Source organism: Aquarana catesbeiana, linkage group LG05 (assembly GCF_042186555.1).
Source record: "Aquarana catesbeiana isolate 2022-GZ linkage group LG05, ASM4218655v1, whole genome shotgun sequence".
Lineage (NCBI taxonomy): Eukaryota > Metazoa > Chordata > Amphibia > Anura > Ranidae > Aquarana > Aquarana catesbeiana.
The window spans coordinates 594,667,253-594,693,190 of record NC_133328.1 but is presented as its reverse complement, the minus strand read 5'-3'; the positions used below and the strand labels follow the sequence as shown (position 1 = coordinate 594,693,190).

Sequence of the window (25,938 nt, the reverse complement as noted above, 5' to 3'; positions counted from 1 at the left end):
TGCTGTTTTTATTAATAATCTTTTATGTGTATTGTCAGACCGGCAATTCATTAATAGCCGTGAGTAGTTTTAAATGACTTTTTTCCTTTGAAATGTCATTTTGCTGTCAGACTGTTCTAAACATGGAAAACATGCACCCCTTTACAGGCATACTATAGACACCCCCCAGGTACGAAATGTAAAGGAATATTACACTTTTATTGTTTCACTTTAAGCATTATTAAAATCATTGCTTTCGAAAAAACGGCTGTTTTTAAAACTTTTTTTGCATTGATCCATGTCCCCTGGGGCAGGACCCAGGTCCCCAAACACTTTTTATGACAAGAACTTGCATATAAGCCTTTAAAATTAGCACTTTTGATTATTCATGTTCATGTCCCATAGACTTTAACGGTGTTCGCGTGTTTGAACAAATTTTTTGCCTGTTCTGGTGCGAACCGAACAGGGGGGTGTTCGGCTCATCCCTATTCCAGAGCTTGGTATTTTTCATGCATTATGTGGATAATGAAGACTTTTTGGACGTAATTTAGTAAACCCTATGACCTTAGTATGGCCTCCTGTGACCAATGACCACTATTAACATTTTTACCAACAAAAAATAATATTGTTAATACAGCTACAACAGATTGTCAGAAAAAAAAAAGTATTTGTTTAATAAAGTACATCTTATTTATGTACTTGAGCTGATAATTTTGATTTATAAGAATTTATTCAGAAGACCGGAATTGGATAATTGTTAGCAATAGTTGTCTAGATCATCTGTTTTCTCTGTCATTAAATACATACTATGCTAGTTATAAATGTATTAAATGACATTTAAAATAACATTGGTCTTAACAACACTGACCCTAGAATTTAATGCTCATTAAAATGTTTAGCAGTACAGTTGGAAAATGATGGTGGATCAATCCACCTGTGACTTCATTACTGAACAGCACATATTATTTATATTTGTCTGTCTGCTTTTGGAACTTTTAAATTGCAAGAATCCATGTCTTATCCACTTACTTTGTTATAAATACATTTGAACAGATTTTTTTTCTTATAAATGTTATGATTCTTCTCTTCAGGTTATTCAAATCAATTTTGAAGAATTTGATTTAGAAATAGGCTATGACACCTTGACAATTGGGGATGGAGGAGAAGTTGGAGATCCAAAAACTGTTTTGCAAGAGTAAGTACATGGTCAATAATCTTTCAATCAGAATCCCAAATTTGATATAAATGTTGCTGATATACAAACATCCAGCTTGTCAACTAAAGGCAGGCCATGCTTAGCCCCATCCTTGCCTACTCTAGCCACATGCTTGCCCACTTTATATTCCATGACCACATATCTGTGTTCTACTCCCGCTACCATGTTCCAGTCACTGAAAACAATGGAAAGAAACTAAGTAGCAGCATATGATAAGCCCCACTGCCCGATAGTCTAGAGATTTGAGCTGCAGAATCACACACTGACATTCACAAGAAAAATGTAAACTTTACTAAATAGGTAAGAATGATTTTAGGAATGTTTTTAAATAATATCAGAGGAGTACACAATGTTGCATTGATGATTAAAGATTGAGAATTGAACCAGATTTTAACTATTTGTACCAGTCCTTCCTATAAAAGTTTACATTCAAACTCTCTTGCCATATTCATTCAGGCAAATACATTGTAAAACCAGTTTTTAATTAGAAGCAGTTTTACTGTAGCCTAAGTAGTGTCTTCTAAGGGCATGTTGCTAGCAGGAGCAAATTAGTACAGATCTTAAGTTTCCAGCACAAACATTTTGTACTGTGTTGGCTGAAGGTGCTAAAAACAAAACAAGGCAATCCACAGACAGAAAGTGATTTTCAATGATTTATTGTGTAGGCGACTCTGCATAGAAATCCCATGGATATTGTTACCATGGAGAGTAAAGAAACCTATAGCAATTGATCTTTTAAACCCATTTGACACCAGCTTTGTAACAAAATACTGAATGTTCATAAAATGTGATGCATAAAGATATTATTCTTATTTTTATTTTTCGATAGATTAACCGGAAGTTTTGTTCCGGACCTGATAGTAAGCATGAGTAATCAGATGTGGCTTCATCTACAAACTGATGACAGCATTGGCTCAATTGGTTTTAAGGTGAACTATAAAGGTAAGCTGTCACACATGCATGCCATTATAACAAATCGACTGTATGTGAAAACTAGACAAAAAAGCAAATTGGGATTTTTTTTGCTCTACTGCATGCATGCCTGAATGTTTGTCCAAATTGCAGGTCACCATATACCTCACGTATCAAGATTGCTTTGCTTTTTTTCTTTTCAATTAGTTTTTATTGAAAATTCAACAGTAAAATAATACATAGTACATCTGAGAGTTATACAATACTGCAGAGGTTGCACCTCTTCATCAGCAGGGAATCCAGTACCAAATCAAGTTAGTAAGAAAAATAAGGAGTTGTTCCTTTAACTGAGTCAAATGATCGCGTTTACCTTGTGACCATCCTAAGTAATGGCCTCGCACCTGTGATCCAGGCACCCCCAATGGGTTCTAACTGTGCCACAGATCACTGGCCCGCACAGACAAATAGTGTCATGCACACTTCAATATGACTGCTGCTTACTATTTCAATTATTTGTTATAATTTCCCTAATCGATCTATTATGTATTTGGAAATATCTCCCATAGCTCATACAAAAATGAAGAAAAAGAACACTTTAACAGTTTAACAGAAAGAACGTTAATAAGTTACATGTACCATCTAAAAAATGCGTGTATCTAATAATGCAAGTAATTTACCTATCCCTAATTCGTAGGATATTGCGCTACCCATGATTCTCAGGATATATTACATTTTGGGATATTATGGCTTTTTTATGGCGAAAAATTTTTCATATGTGTATTGTGTTTTAACTCTATTTATAACTTCTGACAACAGAGGAGTCTCTTTAGATTTCCATTTAGAAGTTATGGTTAGTTTTTCTGCAATTAGTATGTGAGTAATTAGAGATCTATATTTGTTTGAGATTAAGTGCATTCCTATGTTAAGAAGTGCCAACTGTGGCGAGGGTATAATAGCTTCTCCCGTAACTTTATTGATTAGGGAAAACACCTCCTTCCAAAAAGTTCTGACTTCCTTGCAGCTCCATAGTATATGTAGGATGCATCCCCTTCCTCCGCAGTCCCTCCAGCAATTGGGAGAGGAGTCTGGGCAAATCTGTGCCAGTATTACTGGAGTTAAGTAGGTTCTATATAGTATTTTCAGTAGCAATTCCCAGTGGTTTACACAGTGGGAGTATCGAAAGTGGGATTGGATGGCCATTTGCCAATCCTTCTTTGTATAGAGATTACCCAGCTCCCTTTCCCAGTTTTGCATGTTTGAGGATTTATGAAAAGCACCACTATATTGTAGCTTGTCATAAAACCACAACAGTCCTTTTGTGCTGTCTCGGTCAGAGTTCAAGCGTGTCTATGTTTCCCTGTGGATATTATAATGTATATTGGGGTTGTTTTTATGAAAGTAGGTGAGTTGGATAAAGGGGAATGAAGTGGGTTTGGAGTATTTGGTAACCAGTTCTCTATAGGTCTGTATCTCTTCTCTTATCCATGGCTGAACATTAAAATTCGGTATAACGTGTTCGTATATCTGCAGTGGAAAGTTTGTGCATTTATCTTTAGTATCTTGAGGTACTACAGCATGCAGGTTGTTCCACACTAGTAGTGTGGCGTCTATGGATGGGAAAGGCTTATGAATTGACTTCAGATGGGTCAGGCTTGACAATAGTAGGGCCGGCAGGCTTCTATTACCGACTCTACACTTCTCAATCTGGACCCATAATTTATCAGAGTTGGTATCAAACCAATCTTTAGTCTGATCCAGTCGAGCAGCCAAGTAGTAGTTTTTAATATTTAGGGAAGTTTACTCCACCATTTAATTTATGCTTCATTAGTGAAGGAAATTAAATCTTGTTCATCTTCTTTCCCCAAATGAAGCGCCTGAAAAGTTTTTCTACCTCTCTAAAGAAATGATCTGGTATAATTATTGGTATGGTTCTAAAATAATATATGATTTTAGGTAGCAGTGTCATTTTGAGAGCTGCAATCCTCCCAACCCAGGACATTTCAAATTTCAATATATGTTGCAGGTCCTGTTTAATTGTCTCTAACAGTTTAGGGAAATTTGCTTCATATGTGGAAGCTGTTGGGTATGAGTAACTCCTAAGTATGCTAAATTGTGAGTTACCCATTGAAATGGGAACGTTCCTTTAAAATGCTCTTTAATTTTCTTTGTCAACCCTATCGCCAGTATAGATGACTTATTGGAGTTCAGTTTGTAGTAAGATGCCCCCCCAAATTCATTTAAAATAGATTGTACCTTTGTCAGTGAAGAGGCGGGACTAGTTAACGTCAAAACAACATAATCGGCAAACAAACCAATTTTATGGGAGTAGCCTCTTATTTCAATACCTGCGATTGAGTCGCAAGATCTAATGGCCTCCGCCAGGAGTTCCATTATTAAGGTTAAAATCAGTGGCGAGAGAAGACAGCCCTGACGTGTGCCATTAGTTATGCAAAACATGTCTGAAAGGACATTAGAGGTAAATACTCTTGCTGTGGGCTTTGTGTAAAGGGCCATAATTGCTGTGAGTTTCGTGCCGCTCAGACCAAATTTCTGCAGCGTCGCATTCAGGAAACCCCAATGTACCCTGTCAAACGCTTTTTCAGCGTCAAGTGTTAGTACCACAGTGGGGGCCCCTCCAGCCTCTGCCATCTGCAACAGGTTATATAGTCTACGAGTGCCATCGGCACCTGTTGGCCTTTCACAAAGCCCACCTGGTCTGCTTTAACTAGTTGTGGAGTGATTATTGCTAAACGATTGGCGATAAGCTTTGCATAGATTTTTAAGTCAGTATTGAGCAGTGAAATTGGCCTAAAGTTTTGGGGGCAGTCCGGCCCCTTCCCTGGTTTAGGCAAGGCTATGACAGTGGCTTGGAGCATCTGTTCGGGAAAAGAGGCATTTGAGGCAGCATATGTGAAAAGTCTTTGTAAATATGGTGCGAGAGTTGATGCAAAGGCTTGGTAATATTCTCCTGAAAAGCCATCACTCCCTGGGGATTTAGATTTGGGGAATGATTTAATTATGTCTAGAATTTCTTTATCTAGAATCGGTGAGTTCAGAAATTCAGGGGCTTCAGTGGTAAGCTTGGGTACTGAGTTCAAAAAGGAATTTATGGTGAAGTCGTTAGGTTGTGGGGTGTTAGGGTCCGAAGCCAAATTATATAAATCACTATAATACTTTTGAAAAGCATTTGCTATTTCGTTTGGGTGAAAAACTGTCTTTCCCGTGTGGGGGTCAGTCATAGAGGTTAGTCTAGAGTTCTGTTGTTTTTTTCGAATGTAATTAGCCAAAAGTTTGCCTGCTTTGTTTCCGTGTGCATAATAATTAGCCTTAAAACGTTTAAGAGAGTTTCTATGCTCTTCCAATAGGGTCTGCCTAAGCTGTTGTCTGTAATCTAAGAGTTACTTTGTGATGGTAGGGGAGGGGTTTTGTTTATTCTGTAATTCTAGGGATTGTAGGGTGGACAAGAGAGTGGCAATTTTTTTTGCCTTCTGCCTCTTTTCCCTAGCTGCCGCCTCTATCAACAAGCCTCTGCCATAGGCTTTATGAGCGCACCATAAATACATTACATTGGTTTCAGCATTGTCATTAAGTTGAAAGTATTCATCAAGCAGTTTAGCTATTTGCCCTTTATGGTGTATATGTAGGGTTGCAGGAGTGTTATTCATTTATTGTGATTGTCACTGGTGCATGGTCCGACCAAGTTATAGCATGGATTTTTACTTCCAGAGTCCTTTGTAGAGTAGTGAGATCGGACAAGATCATATCAATCCTTGAGTAAGAGTTATGTGGGGCTGAAAAGTACATATAGTCACGTTCTGAAGCATTGGCGCATCTCCATGAATCATACAGACCCAATTCTGTAAGGAGTGGCTTAATTTCATACCTGTGTGTACTTTTAGAAGAAGAGCAGTCCATATATTTATCTACTACACAGTTAAAGTCCCCGCAAATGAGTAAAGAACCTTTAGTATGTTTTTTATACGTTGGTGGAGGGATTTTAGGAATGAAGCTTGTCCAGTATTAGGTGCGTATAAATTAACTATGGTGTACTCCACATTGTTCAGGTCACAAACTAAGATGATGTACCTTCCTTTTGGGTCTGTAATGGCCTCATGGAGATTGAAAGCAACAGACTTGTTTATTGCAATCATTGTTCCTCTTTTCTTAGATGTGGCGCAGGCTTGAAAGATGTGTGGGAAGGATTTATTGGAGCATTTTGGTTGTTTGTTTTGGGTAAAGTGGGTCTCCTGAACACATAATATGTCACCCTCAAGCTTTTTTGCTTCCTGCCACATCACCCTTCTTTTAAATGGGCTATTTAGACCGTTGACATTAAAAGATATCAATTTAATGGTCATAGTCAATTTGTGGGTGAGATTCTAGATATAAAGCCATGCAACTGAAAATCATATGCAATTCACTAGTTTTATCTGAAGGTGGCAGCGAAGAATAGGATTTGAAGTAGTAATAGAGGGGATCTTTGTATAGTTCTGCATGATCTGCAAACACAGGCTGCATCCAGAGTGCAGGTTCGTCATAACTTAGTGGTACATGTAAAAAAGAAAAAATTGAGGGAAAAAAAACAAGAAAACATATATAACACAAAAAAATAACATTATGTGCAAAAATTTTTCGCTCCTGAGCATTGAGGGGGTCTGTGCTCCCTGAGATCCAGTAACCCATCCAGGTTAGGCTAATGTATAATGTGAGGAGTTACAAGTGCAGGTGAACTATTTTATGAGAATGTGACGGTGTGGGGTTTTCGTCTTCCTCCGGAAGAAGCTGCCACTTTCTGGCCAGCTTCAAACCGTTCTCTAAGTTGGTGATAGCATAGGATTTGCTTTCTCTTGTGACAATAATTTTAGTCGGAAAACCCCAAGTGTAAGGTATTTTGTGGTTTTGGAAAAGCTTTGTCAGTGTAGCCAGGTTTCTGCGGGCTTGCATAGTATGTTGCGAGATATAAGAGTATACAGAGATGTCTGCATATGGATTAGGAAGTGGGGAGTTTTTCCTGGTATATCGCATGAGATCTTCCTTTACATGAAAAAAATGAATGCATGCTATTACATCTCTAGGCACTTTTTCTGGTAGGTGCTTTGGTTTGGGCAAGCGATGTGCACGAGCTACAATCACCTCCCTCTCCAGTGTTTCTGGTAGCAATGCTGATATAAATTGCTGTACATATTTCCTGAGGTCCGCAGGCATAACAGATTCAGACACCCCTCTCAATTTCACATTGTTCCTTCTGGAACTGTCTTCTAAATCTGCCATTTTACTTTTAATTGCCTGTATCTCGTCTTCTGCTGCATTATAAGTATCTACAAGCTCATTGTGGGCTGTGGCAAACTCCCCCATCTTGTCTTCAGTATGTGAGACTCTGTCCCCAATGGCAGTCACTTCAGCTTTCAGCTGAGTTTGCATTCCATGATGTCTCTCTGCAGCGAACCCCTCAAAGTCACTAGCATTTCTTTCATTAAAGTATCAGTCAGTGGCTGATCCAGGGTGGGGAAATCATGCATTTGTTCTATGAACTCCTTAGTGCTGTCCTGAGATGTGTCATGTCCCCCTTTGCTCACCTGGATATCTGTGCTCTTCCGACCGCTTCTGTGATGCTTTCTGTGGGCTCTGCATGGGTGATGTTCCTGGGGAGGGTCTGTTGCTGTACCCTGGGGATGATGCCTGGTGCCTGGCATCTTTCTGAGATGCCAATCCGCCGCCACGGCCGCTCCTCGAGTTGTAGGTCTCGGAGCCATCTTGGGTTCCACGAGGTTCTAAGCTGTAGAAATCAGTCAGCTTTTTTGGGCCCCGCTTGGGTTTTCTTTTAAACATCTCGACAGCTGGTGATAGCTCTTAGGGAGGTTGATTCTCCTCACTGTGCCATCTGTCATTGCTTCTTTCAGCTGGATGGAACTGGATTCTCCTGGAGCTCTCTTCTTAAGCTGCCATCTCCTCGGCTGCTGGCCACGCCCCCCCGCTTTGCTTTTTTAAATTGCATGCATCTTTATAAGGAAGTATTTAGGAAAATCTAAATTGATGAATCTGAGGGTATTTTACTAATACTAATTATTAATAATTATACCAATGAGAAGATCAAGGTATAACCAGTTACTGTGTAGGCAAAAAAAACTAAATATTAACTATTTGTACTTAAGCTCACCATGTTCCATTTATAAGGTTACATTTTTAGCACTACTACAATGCTTTCTGTGAAAAGACTTTTGTTCTCCTCCCCTCAGTGCATATACTACTGTAAAATGAATACATTACTACATTAAAGGCATATTATATAACTAATATTTCACATGAAATGCTAGGCAAGATCAGGCTCCACACTCCATAATCACATCTCAGGTGTTGGCTTGTCTTGTCTCCACCTAAGCTTAATTGAACAAGCTGAAATTAGAGGCTGATTGGCTACCATGCACAGCTGCACCAGATTTTGCACTCTCCAGTTTTAGTAACCCCAACATGTTTAATCCCCTCATTACCGGACTTTAGCTGAAAGGCGGCAACAGCCCATAGTTCTGAGAGGACATCCATGGACGTCCTCCCAGAACAATGGCCACCACACCCCTCTGGGGTGTGCATCGTGCATGCTCTGCGACCACTGCGTTGTTAGGACACAGCTGATCACAGATCTCAATAAAGGGCCAGTCACAGCTGCCCTTTACCTTGTGATCAGCTGTGATTGTCCTAACAACACAGCGGTCACAGAGTATGCATGATGCACACCCCAGGGGGGTGCAGTGGGCATGGTTGATAAATGACAAGGCTGTCAGCACACTGTTGTGTCCTGATTATCAGTGCCAATAAGTGTCTACCAGTGCATCTTATCAGTGTTTATCAGTGCAGCTTATCAGTGTAGCTTATCAGTGCCCATTACTGCTGCCTATCGGTGCCCATCAGTGCTGCCTATCAATGCCCATCAGTTTCACATATCTGGGTTCATCCGTGCTGTCTATCAATGCCCATCAGTGCTGCCTATCAGTGACTATCAGTGCCGCCTCATCAGTGCAGCCTCATCATTGCCCATCAGTGCCACCTCATCAGTACCCATCAATGCAGCTTATCTGTACCTATCAGTGCTGTCCTATCAGTGCCTGCCAGTGCCACCTCATCAGTACAACATCATCAGTGCCCATCAGTGCAAGCCTCATCAGTGCCCAGTAGTGCAGCCCCATCAGTGCCAATCTGTGCCTATAAGTGCAGCATATCAGTGCCCATTAGTGCCGCCTATCCGTGCCCATCAGTGCCACCTCATCAGTGCCCATCAGTGCCACCTCATCAGTGTCCATCAGTGCCCATCAGTGCAGCCTCATCAGTGCCCATCAGTGCAGCTGATCAGTGCCCATCAGTGCTGCCTCATTAGTGCAGCCTCATTAGTGCACATCAGTGCAACCTTATTGGTGCCCATCAGTGCAGCCTCATTAGCACACATCAGAGAATAAGAAAAATTACTTATTTGCAAAATTTTATAAAAGCAACTAAGAAAACATTTTTTTTTTAAATGTTGTTCTTTTTTTCGTTTGTTTATTTAAAAAACAGTACCACCAAAAAAGCTTTATTTGTCTCAAAATGATACAAATTTAATTTGGGTACAGTGTTGCAATTTCCTTGCACATGATTTGTTTTTTTTTTTAAAGCAATATTTCACCACATTTACTAAGTTCTGGGGGAAATACCTTGCAAAGTGCAAGTTCCCTTGCAAAGTAAACAGCCTGTTTGTCTTTTAGAAATCAAGCCTAGCATGTCTTTTCAGTGAAACTAGTTCCTTAAAAGTCCAGAAAAGAATATTGTCTTAGTCACTGCAAAATAAAACCAAACTATTGATTGTTGATCTTTTGAGTATCTCTACACTTTTTGAACTGAAGAGAATCCTGTAAAGATGAAACAGGACTGATTTTATACATTCAGACTGTTGAATGTTTACTTTCACGTGATTGGTCGATTGAAGTTAACACAGCTTCAAATTTTTTGTTAAAGTAAAAGTACACTTTCCAAAGTGAGCATTAATTCGGATAGTCTTTATTTATGTCATAAGTAACCCCAATGATAAGAAAGCTAGCATCCTCATTCCAAAATAGTCACCAAAGCCCATAGAAGTGAACATGTCTGTTCTGTGACTACTATCTGTCACCAGAATGAGAAGCCAGCTGCTCGACACTAGAGGAAGCACACAGGGCACTATCCAGGTCCCAACAACTACCACATAGAGATTTAAATTTTACACAGAAAAATATACATCCCAGTCCTGTATGCACATAGTTACATAGTTCGTCAGGTTGAAAAAAGACACAAGTCCATCTAGTTCAACCAAAAAATAAATAAAAAATACAATTCCATATACACAATCCTTCACCCACAGTTGATACAGAGGAAGATGAAAAACCCCAGCAAAGCATGATCCAATTTGCTACAGCAGGGGAAAAAATCCTTCCTGATCCCCCGAGAGGCAATCGGATTTTCCCTGGATCAACTTTACATATAAATGTTAGTACCCAGTTATATTATGTACATTTAGGAAAGAATCCAGGCTTTTAAAACAATCTGCCAGAACCACCTCTGGAGGGAGTCTATCCCACATTTTCACAGCTCTTACTGTGAAGAAACCTTTCTGTATTTGCAGATTAAATCTTTTTTCCTCTAGACGTAAAGAGTGCCCCCTTGTCCTCTGTGATGACCTTAAAGTGAATAAGGAAATTTGAAGAGTCGAGGACACAATATTTGTAGTTCAGAAAAAGAAATGTCCTATTGTCACATTATATGCAGGTTCCTACTTTTGATTACAGGGTTTTAAAGACTATTGTACCTTTGTTTCTTTTAAATAACCAGTTTTGCAATTGGCTGTATGAATTGAACAATATTATCTGATACCCTGAAAGTTGAAGACTGTGCCAGGTTACTTACTTGTAGCTGGGTGAATGAGGGGTCATGGTTTTGAATAAACACAATGTGAGATGTAACCACAATGTCAGTGTAGAACCACAGGTGGTATGAACATTGGATTAAAAATGTTCTTTATAATTTGATAATGTGGCACTAAACCACCCATGTTAAATCAATATGGAATATGTATACCTGCAGTACCCCTCTAATATTTCTTCAAAAATGTCCTTGCATGTCATGGCATGTTCAAAAATAAATTACCAGGGTTTCAGCTTAGCTCACCCTGGCCTTATAGTACCAATGATACCCATGGGCATGATAAAATTACAAGAATAGTAATATGAACAAAACACCCAAAACAAAATTGCATCTTGTTTTAAAGTAAAAAAAAAAAAAAAAACATCTCAAGTACAGAGATACAATCTGTACCTAACGTGTTTAAAAATGAAACTCCATGATTAGTATTTTATTTTAAATCCCCATGCAATGAAAATGAAGTACAGGAGATTAACCTACTTTGCAAGTATAATAATACAACATTTTAAACAATACTGTCAGTATCAATTCACAATGCATTATTTCTTAAAATAATCTTTATTAAAAAAGAATAATATTCTATAATATGTGTTTATAGTCAATAGAATTTATAGAGTTAAAACTCAGCTCAGCTAAGTTACTTGGCTTGCCATCCATTGCAATACAGTTGGTAGCACTTGTTATTCTCTCCTGGGAACAGAGAGAAATGTGTCTGCCAATAGCAGTTGTAGGTTTGCCAATTTAAAGCTAATCTGTTTCTCACTGCTTCAATCACCTCTCCTGCCCTTGTGCATTAAACCATTTCCCCCTGTATCAGTGCCCCAGGTGAGTACATGAAGTTCAGTGGGTAATCCTGCCACTTGTGACAACTTTTTTTGACCTCTATATTGAAAAAGGCAACATCTTGTTTAATACACACAGAAAAAAATGTACGTTAAAAAAAGGTAATATAAATGGTTCCTTGCGTTAAACAGAGCAAGAGTTTAGCCAAATCCAGCAAACTATTTTAAAATGTTCTCTTCCACTTAGCAATTCTGCAAGTGAGTCAAATTTGTGTTTACAATTTGATTTGATTTTCACAAATGATCCAATATGAATATAGTCATAAACTTTCAAACTGTACATTTAGAGGGGATCGGCTGTTAATAAGATTCAGAAGTGCAGTATTTTTCAGTATGAAACTGAGATCAGGGACACGGGGGCAGAACCTCAAACTAGCAAGAAAAAAGTAAAAAATTAAACTTGATAGGAATTTTTTACCAAAAGAGTACTGGATGCTTGGAACAGACTTCCATCCATGCAAGTGAGTCAAACAACCAGAGGTGAATTTAAACATGCTTGGGATAAACATTTATTATCATGAATGGTCCAACAGTCATATAAACTTGCCAATTGTAAATTTAGAGGGGATAGGGTGTAAAAAAAAAAAGGTTAGACGTGACTGACATCAGGAACATGGGGGCATGACCTCAAACAAGCAGGAGAAATTCCTAAAACAAATCTAGGAAGGAATATTTTACCAAAAAAACTAGTGGATGCTTGGAACCAACATCCAGCAGTAGAAGTGAGTCAATCAACCAGAAGTGAATTTAAACATACTTAGAATAAACATAGGTATTTACTCAGACAAAAATGTTAAAATAAATACATTTAACAATTAAAAAACTATTTTTTTTTAACTTAACCACTTGCTTACTGGGCACTTAAACCCCCCTCCTGCCCAGACCAATTTTCAGCTTTCAGCACTGATGCACTTTGAATGACAATTGCGTGGACATACAACACTGTACCCAAATTAAATTTTTATCATTTTTTTCACACAAATAGAGCTTTATTTTGGTGGTGTTTAATCACAGCTGGGGTTTTTAGTTTTCGCTAAACAAACAAAAAAAGATGGACATTTTTGGAAAAAAAAATCATGTTTCATAGTTTGTTATAAAATTTTGCAAACAGGTAATTTTTCTCTTTCATTGATATGCGCTGATGAGGCGGCACTGGTGGGCACTGATAGGCTGCACTGATGGGCACTGATAGGCACAGTTAAGGCGGCACTGATAGGCACAGATAAGGTGGCACTGATGGGGACAGATAAAGCGGTACTGATGGGCACAGATGAGGCGGCATTGATGGCGACTGATAAGATGGCATTGATGGGTGGCACTGATGGGCACGGATAGGTACCATTGATAGATGGCACTGATGGGCACTGATAAGGGTCACTGATAGGTGGCACTGATGGGCGGCACTGATGGGCACTGATGGGCACTGGTAGGTGACACTGATGGGCACTGGTAGGTGGCACTGATGGGCAGCACTGTTGATGAGGCACTGATTGTGGGCACTGATAGGTGGCACTGTGGGCACTGATGGGTGGCACTGGTAGGCACTGGTAGGTGGCAGTGTTGTGTAATGCTAGGTGGCACTGGCAGGTGGCACAGGTGGGCACAGATGAGCTGGCAGCAGCTCTCCGTGATCGGGACTGATGTCCCTCTCACAGCCGCCGGTGATCGGCTTTAAAAAAGCTGTTTACCGGCTCTGTTTACATCACATGATCAGCTGTCATTGGCTGACAGCTGATCATGTGGTAAGGGGTAGGGATCGACCTATTACTCTGATCTGTGATCCAGGGAGTCTCATAGACTCGCTGATCACAGAGCGCGAAACCGCTCGGGCACGGGAGGATGTCAATAGACGTCTCCCGGAAAAGCAGGTCCGCGCTGTAGCTGTCATTCAGCTATAGTGCGGATCTGAACCAGTTAAAAAAAGAAAAATGAAGGATGCAGAATCAATGAACCATTTGGATTTTTTCAGAAGACACTCTTCTTTGTTTCTATCTCAATGAAATTAAGCCGGCTATACAAAGATCGAAATTCGGTCAGTTCAGCAGGGACTCGTCGAGATTCAATCTATGCATGGGCAGGCTGATTGCACCCAAGTCGATTCATAGATTGGCTTGAGTACTAACAGTCTGTTGGATTTTTACTTTCAATCTTTTTATTATGTTTTTTCAAAGAGAAAAATAGATATACAGAACTATTAAAGATCAGGGATACATATGCAATTGGATACAATTTGTGAAAAACTGTCAACGGGGAATAATGTGACAAAGTATAACATCCAATGGTCATCCTACACCCCCTGAGATCCTCCCACCAGCTCACACTCTCTTCACAAGAGAGTTAGAGGAGACCTCTGAGAGTGTAACATTAACCTAAGGAAAGATGGTGCACCACTCAGAATGTATATTTCAGAACAAAAAGGGGAACAGTCCCAAAGTCATAAATTAGTTGATATACCTATAGCTGGAGCTATTGGCTCGGCTCTGATCATGAGCAGACAGGTATAAATGGTTACAGACAGTATCTGAGAAAAATATTGCATGCATCATCTATTAGGCATAGGAAAAAAAAAGCAACAAGAAATTCATGTGTGGGAAGGGTCAAAGTAGTATAGGACACATATGGGAAAAAACTCTCGACCCTATACCAACACAGGGCTTATCAGCGGTATGCCTGTTGGATTGTTTTACATGCGATTACTGCCAGTAGCAATAGCCTCTAGCAGCAATCATTGTGTTCTGCCTGCTGGGAAAGCTCCCCACACTGGCAGAATACAATAGTCCTGTGGGATGGATTTCCCCATTAACACTGACTGTGATTTTCCTTCCTTCCACCCGTGGTGGAAAGAAAATAAATTAAAATCATCTATGGGCTGCCTTACACTCTCTTTACCCCTTGGCAGTGACAGGGCATAAATGATGACATTAAAAACCATAATGCTTTTGTGCACACAAAATAAACTACAAATACATTTTAGTAGTAGATAATAACTCAAACCACTGTATAACGATATTATTTAGGAGTGTGTCTATGGGAATGTTTGACCATTCTTCCAGAAGCACATTTGTGAGATCAGGCACTGATGTTGGACGAGAAGGGCTGGCTCACAGTCTCCGCTCTAATTCATCCCAAAGGTGTTCTATCGGGTTGAGGTCAGGACACTGTGCAGGCCAGTCAAGTTCCTCCACCCCAAACTCGCTCATCTATGTCTTTATGGACATTGTTTTGTGCACTGGTCCAAATCATTATGGTGTGGGGTTGTTTTTCAGGGGTTGGGCTTGGCCCCTTAGTTCCAGTGAAGAGAACTCCTAAAGTGTCAGCATAGCAAGACATTTTGGATAATTTCATGCTCCCAATATTGTGGGAACAGTTTGGGGATGGTCCCTTCCTGCTCCAACATGACTGTGTGCCAGTGCATGGATGAGCGAGTCCTTACCTCAACCCGATAGAACACCTTTGGGATGAATTAGAGCAGAGATTGAGAGCCAGGCCTTCTCATCCAACATTAGTGCCTGAGCTCACAAATGCACTTCTGGAAGAATGGGAAAACATTCCCATAGACACACTCCTAAACCTTGTAGACAGCCTTCCCAGAAGAGCTGAAGCTGGTATAGCTTCAAAGGGTGGGCCAACTCAATATTGAACCCTACTGACTGAGATTGGGCTGCCTTTAAAGTTCATGTGTGTGTAAAGGCAGGTGTACCAATTCTTTCGGAAAAATGGTGTATATATATATATACATATAACATTATTTTATTTCCAACCTTCCAAGTTTTTATGATTTATGGTTGTTCAATAAAAGTCTGTTTTTGTTTCACCACAGGATGTGTGAGTGCCAGTTTTGAAGCAATTCCTACTGCGAACCTTTCTTATCATACATACAGCAGTCTGAGTTAGTGATACATATTTAAGGATGCGGGCTGAGAAACTTTCCCCAAATGTAGTAGTTTTTGTAAGCATTAAAAAGATCTTACTACATAACAAATGCATTTAAAGGCTTGCAACTCAAAACAACAAAGTGGTTATTAAATGATCTATCAAGACTCAATAGAAAAAAAAAACAGGACTTTTCTTTCTGATCACCATTCTGTTCAGATGGATGTCAATCTGAAGAGACATGTAAACAACAGTGGAGTGAGGGTACTAATATATTAACATATTATCCTAAGCATCCAAGCATTCAAAATGTATGTAGAGAATCAAAGGAAATGTGATTAAGTGTTATGCATTTTTTGCATAGTATTAGAATTTTAGGATGTCATTATGTATGTAGGAAATCATCTGGGTACTTTAAGTATGAATTTAATGAAGCAGCTTGCATTTCTAACAATACATAATCTCCAATGATTAATTAATGATGCTAGGAAAGAAAATCACTATTGTTAATTATCTGACAATGACAATGCTTTTTATACTTGGGTTGTTATATAATTTCAGTGTTACTCTTTGGATTATAAGCACTGCTTAACTATGCTCCCACCACTGGAGCGCCAATGAATACAAAACAAACTAATAGTTCAAATGCTGCTCTGAATGTTTGCAAATCTCTAGAGACACACCTGTCCCCTTGTACAAATTATTTTATTAGCTTCTAAATCAAGACAACACAAACTTAAATTGAACAATGATGAAACATTAGGACATTTGTAAAAGAACACATTATATTCTAATATATAATCCAATGAATAATAATAATAGTTTCTTTCCAGTAATTATATAGCACCTGCATCGTGCACATTGCTTTGCAGAATATAAAGAACCATTCAACTTAGTTCCTAACTGAGAAGGCATTATAGCTTAACAACTGTTGGGGTATCTACCCCAATATATTTTAAGGGACTGTCACAATGCAGTGAAAACCTAGGCCTCCTTCCACGATCTTGGTGCTATGGAAATATTAGCTCTCATAAATATAGACAATTCAGTAATCACAGTGATTCAATTTTTCACGGCGATTCAAAGTGTCATCTGCCGCTTAAAGTTCAAAATGCAAAACAATAATCCATACACTATAGTAAAATCTCCACAGGTACTCCAAAGGCGCTACTGTCATTGCTTATTATGACCAGCTTTCATATGGTAATGGCACATGGGAAAATTGAAGAATGACAGATGGTGATTAAAGTCCAGGAATACATAGAAGGTGGTCCTAATGTAGTATAAAAGTTGTGCGCCTCACACCAGAATCTGCAAGCACTCACACTCCCCTTAGGTGTTCTCACTCACAGACAAACAAACAGAGCACGCTCTCTCTCAGATTCCCTTCTGAGCTCTGGCCTGAGACTCAGAAGGGAATCTGAGAGAGAGCGTGCTCTGTTTGGACTTAAAAAAAGGATTAGGTCCTGCAATTTCAAACCTACCATCAGGGCGTGATCTTACGGTGACCGGAAGTGACGTTTGCTTTCCATGGCCATGAAGAGGCAATTGAAATTAAGCGGTGGATGCTGTCTTCCTTAGTTTTGTGAGTCTCGTGGGTCCTGTGCCATAGGAGATCCAGCACAAGCTCTGACACCCTCCATAACGTGGAAGACAGCCGTGGTTAACATATCAAAGCGTGATGTGTTCATCTTTCTGGTGAGTGAGAACCCCTAAGGGGAGTGTGATGCGTGGCGTGCAGATTCTGGTGTGAGGCGCACAACTTTTATACCACATTAGGACCACATCTGTGTCTTCCTGGACTTTTATCACCATCTGTCATTCTTCAATTTTCTCATGTGCCATTACCATATAAAAGCTGGTCATATTTTAAGGGAAACCTGTACTTAGTGAAATATGGAGGATGCCACATTTTAAAGCCTAATGCCACCAAAAAGAGCAAAACATCTTTTATTAAAAAAAAAATCTATCTTTGCATAGACAACTGTAACTATCTCTTATAAAATAGACCATTTGTTAATGCAAAATATTTTTTGAAAAGAACAGTACAGTTGCTAAGGTAATAGTAGCTGGCAGCTGAGAAGTGTGATACATGAGAGATTGAGTTGAGTTTTTATTTTGATAAATATTTTAATGAATGTTTTGGTTGCTGCACTGATTTGCTTCCACATGCCACAGCCACACAAGTCTGTACACATGCAGTTCAGCCAGTTTTGCTAGGCGGGGGGGGGGGACCAGCGCACCCAAACAGATAGAAAGACAACACATTAAGTAATTGTAAGTAGTATAGATAGTATTGCATGTAGAAACAACACTGATAAGTAGGCATGTGCTGTTCATTTCATTTCGAAAAAATATTCAGACAAGTTTTTCGTTATTCGGAGATTCGGAAATATCCAATTACCTAGATTTGTTAGGCGGGGGGGACCAGCGCACCCAATGAGATAGAAGGACAACTTATAAAGTACTTGTAAGTAGTATAGATAGTATTGCATATAGAAACAACACTGATAAATAGACATGTGTGGTTCATTTTGTTTCAAATAAATATTTGAACAAGTTTTTTGTTATTCGGAGATTCAGAAATATCCAAATATCCAAATTACAGCATAAACAAAATATACTGAATGCTCTGAATAATGAAACGAAATTTGGCCGAATTTCTGAAATTCAAATTAAAATGTGAATCAAATTTTACATTGAACTCCAGTCGAATTCTTATGCCCCGTACACACGGTTGGATTTTCCGACGGAAAATGTGTGATAGGACCTTGTTGTCGGAAATTCCTACCAGGTGCAGGCTCCATCACACATTTTCCATCAGATTTTCCGACACACAAAGTTTGAGAGCAGGATATTAAAAATTTTCCGACAACAAAATCCATTGTCGGCAATTCCGATCATGTGTACACAAATCCGACGGACAAAGTCAGAATAAATAAAGAGATGAAAGCTATCGGCCACTGCCCCATTTATAGTCCCGACGTACATGTTTTACGTCACCGCGTTCAGAATGATCGGATTTTCCGACAACTTTGTGTGACCGTGTGTATGCAAGACAAGTTTGAGCCAACATCTGTTCAACAGTGCCAATCAGTGCCCATTTAGGAAAACCTGTCAGTACCTCATCATCAGTGCTGCCCATCAGTGCCATCTATTAGTGTCCATCAGTGCCACCTGTCAGTGCCAATCAGTGCAGCCTATCAGTGCCAATCAGTGCCACCTATCAGTGCCCATCAGTTCCACCTGTCAGTGCCCATCAGTGCTACCTGTCAGTGTCCATCAGTGCCACATATCAGTGTCCATCAGTGCCACCTATCAGTGCTGCCTTTCAGTGCCCATCAGTGCTGCATATCAGTGCCACCTATCAGTGCCCATCAATTCTACATATTAGTGCCTCCTCATCAGCGCCCATCAGTGCCACCTTATCAGTGCAAACTCATCAGTGTCCATCAGTGCCGCCTCATCAGTGCCTATCAGTGCCGCCCCATCAGTGCCCATCAGTGAAGGAGAAAACAACATTTTATAACAGAAACAAAGACTTTTTTTCAAAAATATTGGTCTTTTTTAGTTTGTTTAGCAGAAAATAAAAACCCCAGTGGTGATCAAATACCACCAAAATAAAGCTCTGTTTGTGGGAAGAAAATTATAAAAAAAAATTTTGGGTACAGTGTTGCATGCAATTGCAATTGCGCAATTGGCATTCAAAGAGCAACAGCGCTGAAAGCTGAACATTGTCCTGTGCAGGAAGGAGGGAAAGTGCTTGGTATTGAAGTGGTTAAAGAGTCATTGTAATCATTTCATGAAGATTTTTCTTTTGTTAGTTCACTTTGCCACATTCGAATACAAAAAAAAAAAAAAAAAAGTTTTCGATTTGACCGATACAAAATGTATCCATTTGAAACAGTAAATTAGAAGAAAATTAGAAAAAGACATAAAACAAATTTCGAATACGAATCCCGAATACGAATTGTACGAATCAACCGAATTTAACGAAACAAAGTAACTAGATTAATTAAACAAAATAAATGTTTTCTTCATGCACATGTCCTCTGATAAATTCCCATTGGCATGTTTTATTTTTTTTAACTTATTATTTGCTTTTTAGGGAACACATTAATGTGTGCTATTTATATGTGTTCTTTGAATTTAGCTAATCACAATGAAATTCCAAGTTTGGGCATTCCTTTTTTAAGGTGATATTAAACCCAAAAAACAAAAAAATTATAAAATTATAAATCCTTAGATGCGGCAACGGCATTAGTTTTCTTTTTTGTGGGGGGGGGGTAGTGCTAGATGGACTAGCAGATTTAGCAGATTTAGATGGATTTGACTAACAAATTGAAGTTAAAATCCAGGCAACGCTTTAAAATCCGCTACAACACACTGTGTCTTCCTTTTGGGATAAAGGTTTTATATAAATAAATACAATCTGACCATTGTAAGCACCCCTGTCAGTGGTAAATAGTTTGTCTCAACCCACTAACTGCTACTTTGTCTGGATAGCTTGGTCTGTAAAAGAAAGCTGAAAAAATAACTCACTTACTGATTGGATCACCAGGTGAAAGTAAATGAAAAAAAACTATAAAAAACTAATGCAGCCACCACATCTAAGAATTGGTGAGCTGTAATGTGTTATTTTTTTTGTTTTTTGAATCAATACTGCTTTATATAAAAGAAAGTTGTGCACAGAGAACTGAGTGAACTGCCAACACTTCACTAGACACAAAGTGTATACAAAATAAAAGACAAATAGTATAGCGCTCAAAAATATGTGAATGTGGACATTAATTCCATAGTGAAAAAATATACTAAATCAAATATAACATATCAAATATAACATATTAGTCCATCTTGAATAGACCATATAGTATATTGGTGTAAAAGGAAGTCCATGGGTGGTGAATCAAATGAAGTGATAAACCTTAGTAGACACTTGATCATGAAGTGCACACAAGAAAAAAGTAAGGTTGGCACACTTACCAGACAAGATGGACACATGTACTGTATAGCACGTGGGTCAAGCGAGATTTCTTGAGGAAAAAACCTCAAAGGAAATCATCCATACAAGGCAATGATTAGAGGACGGACTTCAATAAGGAACAGGTGATCCCTCCTCAAATGATAAACTCTGTGATGAACAGCAAGTATATATCAAATGTGAAGTTATCCAATGGCATCTGACATGGAAGATAAATAAAATCTGCATAGTATAACACTGTATGGTCTTTTTATTTAAAAAAAAAAAGAGGAGTTCACACTTACAAGAAGTCAAATAAAAACAAGCTTGTGTCATAAACGTATAGAGTGATTGCCACAAACGTCATCCAACGTGTTTTGTCCTGTTCTCTTTGTATTGCTACCTTTGTGTGAAATGCCTGGAGTTCCTGCTAGCCCCCTTGCTTTCCTATTACAAAATGTCCACACTAAGGAGAGCACATTGTGGTCAGTTCTCTAGCTATCCTGGGATCTCAGTCTGCTCTCCTCAAATGATCAGACTTGTCCTGACATGCCCCGCTGCACAGTCATTCACTGAAAAGCTTAGTGTGCTGCTGCTTCTCCTCCCCCAGCTCTTATGTAGTTGAGAATAGAGGGGATGTGATCACGTATACAAAAGGGGGAAAAAAGGCATTTATATTTTTTTATATCTATACAAAAATGTTTTGCATTTCCTTTCTATTTTAAACTGAATGGGTTGTTTTACAAGGTGATCGTTTATAATCACTTTAACTGTTTTTTGACAACCCTTGAGTAATACAGAACATGCATAATTTGAAGTACCCTGTTATGCAAATGTGGACTTTGTCTCCTGAAGTCTCTGCTTAAACAATTTCCATCTTCTTGTTAGTTTTGATTGCTCAATGTGATGAATGGCCACAATGATCAATTCAAAGTTAATTAGGGAAAAATATGTGGAGGTAAACAATTTAAGTGAAAACAACAAGGCAATATTTGCTTAAAGAACAGGACTTTTAGGGCACTGTAACGAACAAACAAGTTTAGCGCTGGTAGGGTCATTTTTATTATATTTGGCTCAGCACAAGTGCACTTTGATATCATATCTATTATAAGATTGAGTTAAAGCACACAATCTTTATATTTTTTATGTGCTGAATGGGCATTTTAAAAGGCTTACATGGGAAATGGGCTGTGTTATCAGATAACAACACCTGATTGGACAAATGCCAGGGTCATCCAATCAACTGGCTGTCCAAGAGAGACATTTTCAGTGTGTTTATAATTACCCTAGGCAGCAATTATTGGAGATTTGGATTTTTTAATCTTTCACAGCTGCATCTCAGTAACATTTGACACCTGAAGAAAGTGACCCAACTGATCTCGAAAATAAATGTCCAGCATTATTTTTCATTATGAAATAATCTTTAAATGGCCTTTTTGGGCCAGATATGCTAATAAGAAATCTTTGACATGTTACAGAACATTGAAAAGCTTACTATTAAAAATCAATCAAAGTAAAAGCTGATGGGAGGAACCACCAGCAGTAAGCTGTTCCCCGGCCATTGGCACATTCCTGTTATGGTCTTTTGCCTTCATGACAGTGCACTCAATTGTGTGCCTTTGCCACCTGCAGATTAATTTCGAGATTGCAAGCTTACCTCTTTTAATAAAAGAACTAGGTATAAATCATTTTTGGTTCAATGTGACAAGTCAAGACCATAAAGGTTCTTCCTGCTCCTTTGTGAAATTCTAGTGTTAATTTTCAACATATAGTTCAACATATATCTCGGATCTATCCTGTCATTCTGTTTGTATTGCTTGTAGTCAACCTTGAATTTTGCCAATTATATGGTTCTTCCTAATCACCTTCTGCCCTGACCATTTATTATTTTAGTGTATAAATCCCTGCTTTTGTTGTCTGCCTTAAATGTCAACTGTCACAACCTCAGACAAGCTTCAAAGCTTATACAACCATATCAATACTTTTTATTAAATGATTATATGTTCAGAATTTATTGAAGAATGAATTTGAATTATGAATTGTGTCTTTAAAGGGTAAGTTCACGTTTGTACACTTTTTTTTCTAAATTCCAGCTCCCCTATGCACCAATATAGCATTCATGTACGTTTTGCAAAAATATCAATGCTTTCCATTAAATCTACAGTCACTTACTTTTCATGTCCTAATCCATGTTTCCAGACATTTCCATTCCTAATGCCTTTTTTCCTTACAGACTTTAGGTCATGACACAGGAAGGAGTTGACCAGCTGACCTTATTAGCACACGCCCTGGATCATTCACCCTCCCATTCCTAGGTGCACGTTTTTTAAATGAAATACAATCAATCAGTGATCACCCTTCTCACTAAATACATAATCAGATTGAATAGTGTATGACCATCTTTATACAAGTACATAGGAGGAAGTGGACAGAAACCCTCAGCTGTCAAGCCCCGTTCACAGCTCTGCATAGCAGGAACTCGCATTCCCACTTGTGTTTTTTTTTGCGAGAAGGGGAAGTGTGTTGGAGCATTTTCACTCACACATAGGGCAGCCCATCCGCCTGAATGGGCTCCCCTACACTCAGCAATCACCCCAAAGAAGCTTTCAAACTTTTTTTTAGAGTGGAACTTGGTGTGTTTTTTACTGCGATTTTTGGTGCAGTGCATTCCTGAAATGCAAGAAAACACACAGATGTGAATGGAGCCTCATTGTTAGGTGTTACCGCACCAATTTCACTTCCAGGTCCCAATTACATCTAGCATAGTGGGAGTGCACATTTTGTGTCTCGTTTTTCCTGTGACACGCATAGGGCAGCCTGCTGATTTCAGTTGGCTGCACTACATGTGGTTAATGGGACATTTTGGCATTTTGTGGGTTGTGTTTTTTTACTTTTGCAGTATTTGTCCCTCGTTTTTTCACATGGCAAAATGTGTGTTTGCTTCTGTGTTTGGTGTGCCATTAAAATGAATGGCACTGAAAGCGAAACTAGTAATTTTAAGTGTATAAACATGGCCATACACTATGCAATCTGATTGTATATTGTGTATTTAGTGAGAAGGGTGATCACTGATTGCATTCCATTTAAAAAATGTGCACCTGGGAATGGGAGGGTGGATGATGCTGGGTGTGTGCTAATGAGTTCAGCTGGTCAACTCCTTCCTGTGTCATGACCTAAAGTCTGATCTGGAAGAAAGATATTACAAATGGAAACATTTGGAAACATGGATTAGGACAAGAAAGTAAGTGACTGTAGATTTAATGGAAAGCTTTGATATTTTTGCAAAAAAAAGTACATGCCTGCTATATTGGTACATAGGGGAGCTGGAATTTAGATAAAAAAATTAAAAGTGTACAAAGGTGAACTTACCCTTTAATCTCACACTTTCTTCTACCTCTGCAATCATCAATTTTTTTCATAATTTACTTTGTTTTGCATACATTTTATATTTACATCTGAAACCAGAAAAGCAAATTTAAACTGAACTAGCTGTGACTGTAACTCTGAAATTGTGGTATAGATTCCACTAGCCCTGACCTTGGACTGAGGCCACATCGCTTGTAGCAGTGTTCACTGATTATAGCAACAGTGTGTAATTAGAACAATTTAAATGATTTCCTTTTAACATGTCATAAATAAATAACTTCGACCATCTGCTCATGTCTGTACATTATTAATAAAATGTTCTGAGGTTTATGGACAAGACAGTAAAGAATATGAATTAACTTGTTTACATAAAGGCTTGTTAAAGCAAAACCAAACTCTCTCAATCAACATTAAGTATTAACTAACATTTTTAATCCTTATGCTGCTAGCCTTATTAAAAAATCTAGGAAGGTATATTATATTATATTTACATGTTTTAAACTTTTTTTACCCACTTAGTCAGTTGCTTCCTGGTTTCTGGTCTAGGCTAAAATGATGGCATACATCTCACTAGCCTTCAGGAGGGGTTTTCTTAACTAAGCATGCCCTCCTTCCTGCATGACTGAGCTAAGGGCAGATAGATTCCAAGCAGTAAATGCTACATAAATCATCTACCCTTAGCCTGGGTTCACACATGTGCGGTGCGAATTGAAGCTCAGGTTTCACTGGGAAGATAAAAATCTGTTGTTCAAAGGTTTCTCTGCGTTGTAGCTGCGAATCAGTGAGCAGGGAGATGGGGAGGGAGGGGGGGGGGGAGGGGGAGGTGTAGTGAGGAGAAGAAAGTCCTTGTTCAGAACGCAATGCATCTGCGAATCAGATGCGTTCCCATAGAAGATAACGGGCTTGTAATTCGCACCGCAGTGCCCAAAAAACGCACACTTTTTTGTGCAATGTGCAGTGCGAATGCAACACACATATGTGAATCAGATACATTCAAATGAATGTATTTTAAAATGTCCTGCGAAATTGGATGCGGTGTAAGTCGCATCTAATTCGCATAGGTGTGAACGGGGGCTAACTCAAGATGGCCACAGCTAGAAATGCATGTGATTTCTCAACAAAACAGACATGAATGGATGGATTATTTTGTTTTGAATTTTAAAAATGAATTAAACTGTGTTTTCAGTTTGTGATGCTCAGATACAGTTTAGTTACCATTTAAGAACTGTAACTTTAGAGTAGAGAACAATGAATAATTTAAAATTTTAAATTAAATGTGAAGCAAAAGTAAAGTAGGACACACAGGCATTTTAGGACTATTTTTATTCATTAGATAGATCCTATGAGAAAAATGCCCCTTACATCGGTGGCTAGTAGGGATGAGCCTCGGTTTGGTTCGCACCAGAACATCCGAACAGGAAAAAAATTTGGACAAACAAACGAACATTGTTAAAGTGTATGGGATACGAACATGAAAAATCAAAGGTGCTCATTTTAAAGGCTTATGTGCAAGTTATTGTCATAAAAAGTGTTTGGGGACCTGGGTCCTGCAGGCCTGGTATGGATTTTCAGGGGAACCCTGCACTAAAATAAAAAAAGGCATAGGGGTCCCCCCAGAATCCATACCAGACCCTTATCCAAGCACGCAACCTGGCAGGCTACTTGAAAAGAGGGGTGTTGGGAGAGCGGCCCCCCTCCCTCCTGAACCATACCAGGCCACATGCCCTCAACATGGGGAGGGTGCTTTGGAGTAGCCCCCAAAGCATCAACATGGGGACAAGGGCCTCATCCCCACAACCCTTGCCCGGTGGTTGTGTGGGTATGCGGGCAGGAGGCTTATTTGAATCTGGAAGCCCCCTTTAACAAGG

The 25,938-nt window shown here is 39.0% G+C and overlaps 1 protein-coding gene across 1 annotated transcript in view; it reads left to right on the top strand.

The window, feature by feature from the left end:
* Positions 1–25,938, top strand: part of CSMD3 (CUB and Sushi multiple domains 3) — a 1,635,173-nt gene that overhangs the window by 825,361 nt on the left and 783,874 nt on the right. Inside the window, exons 12-13 of the mRNA XM_073632169.1 lie at positions 1,071–1,174; positions 2,025–2,137. Coding sequence (XP_073488270.1) covers positions 1,071–1,174; positions 2,025–2,137 — 217 coding nt within the window. The remainder of the gene's footprint in view (positions 1–1,070; positions 1,175–2,024; positions 2,138–25,938) is intronic.